We start from the raw sequence: 9,144 nt of genomic DNA on the forward strand, positions 1-9,144 counted from the left end.
TGAAGACGAACACAGCTAGAGTAGATGCTCCAACTCATGGTAGATGACTGTGACAGAAACTGAGGGAATGGTGTATGATTTGACCTTCCATGTTTCAACACAAGAAAAAGTGAATGATAGTTCTTCAGCCCTCTTCAATAACGTTAAATCTAAAAACATTTCTTGTCTCCAGTGTCTGTGGAACACAATCACCCACAGCTTGAATGTTTTACTATTCTGAAATGAAAATGTATAATAATTTTACATTTTTGAAACTGATTTACACCTACTCCTGAGAAAATAATAATTTAAGATTAGTGATAAACAAATACATAAGAATAATTAACTACACATTTCTTTAATTATAATTTATTTGTTTAAAAAATAGAAAAGTAATTCATAACTTCAAAAATAGACTTTTGACCCCCTTTAAACTAATAATAATAGGATTTAACAATGGGCTTGAAAATACTAATGTTACAGATTTTTACAAGTTAGACAGCATACCTGTAACTACTTTTAATGTATTTGTATTACCCATGACAGATACTACAGCTTTTGGTCTTCATAAAATTTTTAAAAAATTGAGCTACAAGCTAGATAGGAACCATCAGCTACAAAAATCCTGGATTTTTTTTTTTTTTTTTAATGGAGTACTGAAAGCCTATTTGCTTTGTATTTCATTTTTGCTTGTATTTCTATTTGCTTGTATTTCATCTTAATTTAGTGCACAAAAATGTCATCAGAGCTGGGTCAAATGCTTCCTTAGAAAGTCAACCAAAAGGGGGTAACAGGCTACTAGTAATAAAGTATCTTTGTACACAATCAAGTTCACCACAACCCACCCCCCAACAACCATTTTACGTTTCTTAGAAATGCCTAGGGAAGTACGTATATGTGCCTTCTACCCTTCCTTGATGACTAACATACCAAAGATTCTGAAGATCAGAAAGGAGGTGATTTCCTCAGTAGACAACCCATCATAGGAAAATACTCCCTATCCCTAGTACACGGTAGGATTCAAGCAGCTGGGCCACCCAAAGGAGGTCACTGAAGGGACACAAACACTGCAGCTGGACTACAGCTGTCACAGGGATGGTATGAAGGTTCATTATGGTGTGGTAAGTAATCTAGCAGCGGGGGGGTAACAAGTACCGTATAACTTTTTTTTTATATATATATATATATATATACACACACCCATCACAAATTTCAGTTATCCTTTTTACTGTCCTGTTAGTGTCAAGATCTTATAAATATGAATTAAAACATTTTAATTTTTCTGTAATTAAAATGTCGATTTCTACCAGTGCAGGGAGCGTTTCATTGCTTGTAGCCAGGTATCCATAGCAGGTTTGTATTCCTCCAAGTCCTTCTGGGGCTCAAAAACTGCTTCTATTCGCCTTAGCTTCTTTAGTTGTTCCTTGTCAGTCCAAAATCCTATAAACAGAAAGTTCATTCTCAAGCTCAGCTGCAAATATGTTATTTTTGAGTTGTTTTAATTTGTTTCCAAGAGATCCAAAGCAAAAACACAGTGAGAAATCATGACAGCTTTTCTTTACTCAACCAACAACTTTCTCAGAGGGAAACATATTTTTAACATTGTGAAACTCCTTTCCAATAGCATCCATTTGTTTGGAATCCTGACAACAGCACATCTGCTTAACTGGGACGGTTTCCAAGGAACAGCTCTGGTACACTGAAGTTCCCTTAGGTTTCAGCCACACTGCGCTTTCGGCTGCAGGTCCCTCTCAGTGAAGAAGGGCCACAGAAACCAAGACTTAGCACTAGCTGATTTCCTACTGTCTTAAAAATTGCATAAGTGGCAGAAAACAGCTGGTGTTATGTAGTCAGATTAATTTATGCTATTGAATCATTCTTGTCTATCAAGGGCTGCAGCTTTCTTACAGTTTCAATTCCTGAATAAGTCTCACCTGAGCATATAGTTTTTTTTCTTACAGTTGTTATTTACCTATCAAAGCAATTGAAGGAAGTTAATATCCACCTACAAAATATACTTCCATCAAGCAAAACCATCGACACTTTGTAGTTTTAAGTCTGGTTAATTATATACAACAGTCCTGTGTGAGTAGAGCTGGATTTTTTTTCCCTGTTAATAATTTATTTAACTTCCATTGTGTTTGTTTCTGTGAAAACCTTAAAGAATAAAGGACTCGGTTCACAGATGACAGGACGCAGCTTCAGTAGGAGTGACACGGCTGCACGTAAGCACGGCAGCTTCCTTGTCACGTGATCCATCCCCACCGGGCACCGCTCCAGGCAGTGCAAACATGGGAAGGGATGCCGAGTGTCCGGGTCAAGAGAGAGGGAGGCAGCAAGACGGGGTTCTCCTCTTTCTTCTCCAGCAGAGAAGAAACATCCTCCTAAATGTAAATGAATCTTACAAACATATATGCAGATACTTTTCACATTAAACTCGCTGTCACTATTCGTTTATGTAAAACTAAACAAGCATACAACTGCTCAGCAGATTGGGACATTGTGTTAGAAATACACGTGAGGTCCTTGATTTGGTTTATGTATGACATTATCATCCGTTTCTTTGGTCCATCAAATACAAGTACATGGGTACAAAGCTCTATAGAGAAGCATAATCCAATCTCGCTTGGATTCCCACAAAGTAATCCTTTGGGGAGTTTTTACAGTTATTTGAAGTTATGCCCTGTTTTTTTCTGATTTTTTTCCCCCTCCATATTTACAAACATGCATTATGAAGGGAAAAACAAAACCTCTTTAAATGAGTACATACCTGAAGCAAGGCCTGCTAGAAAAGCTGCACCAAGACTAGACATGTCTGCATTTGCAGGTTTTTCTATTTTCTTATTAATTAAGTCTGAAGTCATCTGCATGACAAAACTATTATTACTGACACCTCCATCAGCTCTACAGGGAGAGGGGAAAAGTTAAAAAAAAATGCGATTAGTTCAAATGCTTATTGCCAACATTTCAGAAAACAACTTCTGGGGTTCCACACCTATGCATAAATCTTCCTGTCACTCATGCACAAATGCACTTCCATTTTATGGGCAAATTTAGAGGCCAGCACAAGGTGCCTAGAAAAAAAAAAGAATGCCTATAAACTAGGGGAGGAATGGTAGACAGACAGGGACACAGGACAGACACGTTATCAAAAGCTTTGAAAGCTCTGTCTTCTAAAACTATACATCATCCTGGTTGAAATGTTACCTTTACATAGTTATCACCACAACATGACAACAGTCAAAACCATTACATTAAACAAACCCTTTCAAGTTTTCTCAGATCTGGGAAAGTACTTCTTTCATTACTACCAAATCTTTGTACTAGTTAGCTAAAATGTCTTCACAGTTGCTTCTTTTTATGAGGAAGATGAGAACGAGGCTTCCATCTATCTATTTTCCTAATTGCATCATGTCAGAGACCCTTTTAAATGGAGGAAACTAGAACTTATCAGTGCTGATCTTTAATCATCTGAGAGTGATTACTAGTGGTGCAAAGTAATCACTCTTGCAAACAAAAAATAACTAAAACAAAAAGCGATCTTTGAATTGTCATAGATTGGTTTGTTACACTGTTGGACTCCAATACCAGCCGGGTATGGAGCTGTTGTTCTATCAGATGTGGTGCAGTAAAGACACCTACTGTTTATTACTATAGAAAGTGTTAGGTAATAAAACTTAACAGTTGCTTAGAAATCTTCAAATATGCCAGCTGAAATCTTCTCTACTACGTGACGCCTCAGAAAACTTTTGCATAAATGTTTTGGCTGTTTCTGAAAGTAAAATCAGGAGAGACTGCCTGATTGGCGATGTTACAGGGTTTTGCTTGTTTGTACAGAGTTAAGCAGAGTTACCACCTCTATACGATGGCTTAAAAACCTTTAACTGGCAAAGTCACTTTCCTAATGCCAGTGACATGCATTTTCCTTCTTCTGTAAAAATAAGGCATCCATTTGATTCAAGTTACAAGGGGAAAAAAGAAAGAAAATTTCCAAATACTCAGTTTTACATTTTGCTAAATTTTGCTGCTAGATCCTTTGAAGATTCAATCTGCTACATCATCTAGCTCAAAGTTCCTGCATGCCATTCGACTGGGGATGTGCTATTTCACACAACAAGTAAATAGCTGATATTCCAGGGCTCCAGGGACCACCAGGATCATGCTTGTAAAGGCTGCCGCAGACTGCTACAACGTAGGACATGAGGACTAAAACTGAGGGTTCCCTCTCTGTGCTTTCCTTGATGGTGTCGAGACAAGCAAAGAGGAGTAATAGGAATGTTGAGGACTAATGAAAATGACGACTTTGTAGGAGCCTGTAGGAGCCAGAGACGGGGAAGAAAGGAGGGATGCAGGACAATAGCCAAAAAGGGAATGAACATATTTATGGGATAAAAACAACAACGACAAAAACATCAAAAGTAATGGATAGATACTAAAGATGTGCAGACAAAAGGATGGGAAAGCAGTTTACAACCCTACTGAAAAAGCCATTGCGTGTATCTCATTATCTTCTAATGCTTAATCCACAAGCTGAATTGCTACTGATCATAGTTAACCATTATAGTCACTATATGAAACAGCAATTTTATATTAATGAATAAAACAGAACATGATCATACAATTTAAAGTTTACATTACAATGTAAATGGGATCAGAATTCTAGTGTTCCCTAGGCAGTACTTCCACACTTCCCATTTTTCAGTTCACAGTCTTAATATGACTTCTCAAATTTTGGATGCAATTGTCTATGTAAAAAAGCTTCCTAAGGAACCTAAAATTCCAATACTTTTGATCTTTTCCTCTTCATTAAAACCCCAAGCCTGGCTGTTCCTTTATCTTTGCCTACTCTGTCCCAGTACATGATGGAAGACAGAAATTTTTACCTCCCCCCACCTTGTACTTTCACCTTTCTTCCACTACTCAAAATTCTGATTTCTCAACTGTCTACGTGCCTGCCAGTCCACTTCTTCCTTTGCATGGGTATCAGGAAAAAAAACCACAAGAGGGACAGGAACACTCTCCTCTCTGTTCTTGACCATGGTATCACGATGACCCCTGGCTGCAAGAAGGAGAAATTTTGGAGAGCTTTCTCAGCGTGGGAGGGCTTGAGGCTCTAAGACAACTGGTGCGCCCAAACCAAGTACCTACTGTAATGTGCAATGTAGCTTTCCAGCAACACATAATTCAGCTAAATTTTTCCAAGACGTTGTGAAAAGCATATTCTAGGGATCACGGCTACCTCACTAAATTTGATTTGCTTCTTCAAAGACTGAAGCAAAACCAATGTCTTAACAATTGAATTGTAAAAGTATTCTTCCTCTTTCCTTCACAAATAGATCCAGTTTTAACTGATGTCTTCAAAAAAATATTCAGTCTGTGACAGACCCAGCACAAAAAAATTTCAGTATGAAAGAATGATAATAAAGCATAGAATTACCTTTGTGGTAGGCATTGCTATATGCACTCTAGTGCTACCTGAAAACATGAATTTGCCTTTTTTTTTTTTTTTAAAATCTGTGGGCTGATTTCCCTTTTTTTTTTTAAAAATAGAACAATTCATTACTCCCCTACTGACAATCACCAATGCCCATAGTTTAATTAAGAACCAACCCTTTTGTGGGTAGAACTGCCCACTTAAGTTACATTAACATTTGATTTGGTAATCATCTATTTCTCAGCAGCAGAATTTTTACAGTAAGATAAAATGAATAATAAAGGTGACACCTATTTAAAAAAAATCAATCTCCCATATATCAAATTTAAAAGCTACATGGAACTTACCGAATAGTTTGAAGAGGAATGCGTACCTTCTTCACAATGATATCATAAAGCTGTTTGTTTCTTTAAAAAAATATTTAGTCGAATTAAGCATTATATATTCCACAAAATGTTTCCAGTATCTACGTAGTCAGAAAATAAAATACAAGGCAAAAAATGCCTCAGTTGTGTCAGAACTGCTGCAGTAGCTAACAAGTTTCCAGAATGCATAAATTTAAAAAAAAAAAGGGGAAAAAAAAAAAAGTCTGAAACTGGTCTTTGTTACACATCATTACAAAGGCACAAGTATAGCTAAATCAGGGCCCGTTCTATAGCAAGTCACTGCAGAAGATACATTTTTCCCACCTGGAATTGCTGATAGGTTTCTACAGACAAGATGCAATTGTTGATGTAACAAGTGGTTTAGAGTGAGGAAAGTAGGCTGACCGAGTGTTAATCGGAGTTCATCCAGCTGTTCTTCAAAGGGAACATCTGAAGGCTGTAAGGTTGACTTGTTCTGAAACCATTTCATTTAATGGGAGAAAGTCTAAACACAAAGGATCTCTACCCTTTTCTAGTTAGGTATTTGAATGAGATGAGATTCTCGACATCCCTGTTTTCAAGAGACACATGCTTCAGTTCAGGAACTACTGCATCTCACGTTCCTCTTATAATGCAGAAAAAAATGCATTAGAAACAGTTGCAGCAATTCCAAATGTTACCTTCCTCCAGACATCCTTTTTGCCTCTTTGCAGGAGGTTATCATGCCCAAAGCAGAGCTGGTGACTAGATGGAAGGAATCATATGGGTGTTCCCTAACTGGCCACAGTGCAGTGTGAGCCAGGCTCAAACCACATTCAAATTCAGTTCGAGGCATGCTGCACGGGTTTGCAAGGCAGAACCAATCTGTTCCACAGGGTCCTACTGATGCGGTATCGTCAGTGACTAGTGGTAATATCTTTAACCTTGACAGTTAGATCTGGAAGTTGTTGTCCATTCACATCTTTAAAGATGTTTAAGATGCCTATTACTGTGTTTTATAAAACACCAAAAAGTCAAACTTTAGCCAAAGAGCCAATATAAAACTTCCAGCTTCAGGGGTACTTTAAAACACAGCTGGAGTGGGCTACAGCTTCTGACAAAACACTGTCAGGAGAGTAAGGACAAACTTTAAACAGAAAACATTTTTAGAACATGCAGAAAACAATATAATTTAAGAATGCCTATATGGTTACTTAATAACAAAAACTCTGAACTAATAAATATACACGAGTTTATTTGTAAAGTGTTAAAGAAAAAGAGGAAAGCAGCTAAAGCTCCTTTTCAGTGTAACAGTAATGGATTACTGCAATTTGTATTTTACAAACTGCAGAAGTCCATGCATCCATTTAATACTGCCGAGCAAAATAAAAGCGAACATAAGAAAATATAAGCAAGATAATTAGCTAAGCAGTACCTGAAAGCTACAGATTCCAATATAGCTCGTACAAGATGGTTTCTGGTAGTGGAAGGTTTCAGCCCCATGAAAGAGGCACATAAATATGGGTCATTCACAGAAACCTGCAGAAAAGATTTCATCATGAGTTTAGTGAATTGTATTTGCAGGCTTTTGAGAAAGGAGTCAAATAGTAAGAAAAAATAACTTACGACAATTACAGGCAGCATAGTGAAAGGAGAAAATTGAAAACAGTATGTAAGATGTATATAGTATTATTTTAGCTAACTCAGTTAACAGTTTAAATAGCTTCTTTCAACAGGAAAAAGGTTTAAGTGACTTCTTCCAAATCTGACATACTAAATAACACTAATCTGTATGACTTCCCTTTAAAATACATATAGCGTACACTTTAAGTGTCTAGGACAGGGCACACTGATATTGCTGTTCTCTAGCAAGATTTCACACACACACTTTTTTTTTAAAACACTCCTGAACTGCTGAAAGAAAGATGAACTGACTTTTAAAAGTAACACTGAAAAGGATGGTAATACTCTTTATTAGTTTATACTACAGCCTGTTTCCAGTGACAACGATAAACAGAGTCCTACTAAAATTCTAATGGTCACTAAGTTGTCTTTTTTTTTGCAGAACTGGAGGATTGATTGATGAATCTCCTCTCCACTCCTCTGATGAACTTTATCACAAAATATTAATTTGCTGGTCCATACCTGGTTTGTGACAATGTTAAATCTTATTTTCACTGTAGACAGTAATTTTTAAATTGAAACAATCCTTTCCAGTTGTATTGTGCTAAATATCAGCTATGACAACACTTACCAGAAGTTTGAATTTCATGCATATAAAATATACACACACATATTTATAAAGTAAATTAAGAAAATGCTAACATATGTTAAAAAAAAAAAACCAACACCACAAACGTATGGATAGGTACATACAGCCAAAAGGAAAACTGGCATTTTGCAGAAGTTCCTAAATAGAAGAAGCTTCTGCATTACAGTAAAAGAAAATATTCTTTTTTTTTCCATATACAAGTACCCTTCCCATTCTAAGAATGGAACCACTTGTTCAGCCCAGTAGCATAATACAGATCCATGGCTTCCAAGTTTACAGATTTTCATATACAGGATAATAAACTAAAAAGCATAGACTCATATTCTACATAAGGGTGAGTATCTTAAAAGAATCAATCATTAAAAAAAAGAAAAAAGTAGCAGTGCATATATATGCATACACCCCAATGAAGAGTCTTAAGTTTTTGCTGTTACTACCAACCACAGCAAATTAACCCTGGAAACCCCTGTTTCTAGCAGAATGAGTAAGAGGAAGAATGACTAATGCACATATTCACTCAATTTCAAATACATGTTCACAACGATGCTCCTCTCAGTGCGCTGCATCACAGCAGTAGAATCCAGTAAGAAACAAACTTGGTTGTTATTGCCTTAATATGGACGAGTAGAGAAACATTTTACTCTGTGTAGGAAATGAGTTTAAGTTCCCACTGACTGGAAAAGGGGAAACATCACCCCCATTTTTAAAAAGGGAAAAAAGGAAGACCCGGGGAGCTACAGGCCAGTCAGTCTCACCTCTGTGCCTGGGAAGATCATGGAACAGATCCTCCTGGAAGCTATGCTAAGGCACATGGAGGACAGGGAGGTGATTCGAGACAGCCAGCATGGCTTCACCAAGGACAAGTCCTGCCTCACCAACCTAGTGGCCTTCTCTGATGGAGTGACTACATCAGCGGACACGGGAAAAGCTATGGATGTCGTCTACCTGGACCTCTGTAAGGCCTTTGACACAGTTCCCCACAACATCCTTCTCTCTAAACTGGAGAGGTATGGATTTGATGGGTGGACTGTCCGGTGGGTGAGGAATTGGTTAGATGGTCACATCCAGAGGGCAGTGGTCAACGGCTCAATGTCCAGATGGAGATTAGGGACAAG

The 9,144-nt window shown here is 37.4% G+C and overlaps 1 protein-coding gene across 1 annotated transcript in view; it reads right to left on the reverse strand.

The window, feature by feature from the left end:
* Positions 1-691: 691 nt before the first annotated feature.
* Positions 692-9,144, reverse strand: part of GK5 (glycerol kinase 5 (putative)) — a 34,226-nt gene continuing 25,773 nt past the window's right edge. The window contains exons 15-18 of the mRNA XM_009286726.2: positions 7,193-7,296; positions 5,761-5,820; positions 2,750-2,883; positions 692-1,419 (exon numbers count right to left, since the gene is read on the reverse strand). Coding sequence (XP_009285001.1) covers positions 1,283-1,419; positions 2,750-2,883; positions 5,761-5,820; positions 7,193-7,296 — 435 coding nt within the window. The 3' untranslated portion in view covers positions 692-1,282. The remainder of the gene's footprint in view (positions 1,420-2,749; positions 2,884-5,760; positions 5,821-7,192; positions 7,297-9,144) is intronic.

This window comes from Aptenodytes forsteri, unplaced genomic scaffold, assembly GCF_000699145.1.
Source record: "Aptenodytes forsteri isolate BGI_AS27 unplaced genomic scaffold, ASM69914v1 Scaffold184, whole genome shotgun sequence".
NCBI lineage: Eukaryota > Metazoa > Chordata > Aves > Sphenisciformes > Spheniscidae > Aptenodytes > Aptenodytes forsteri.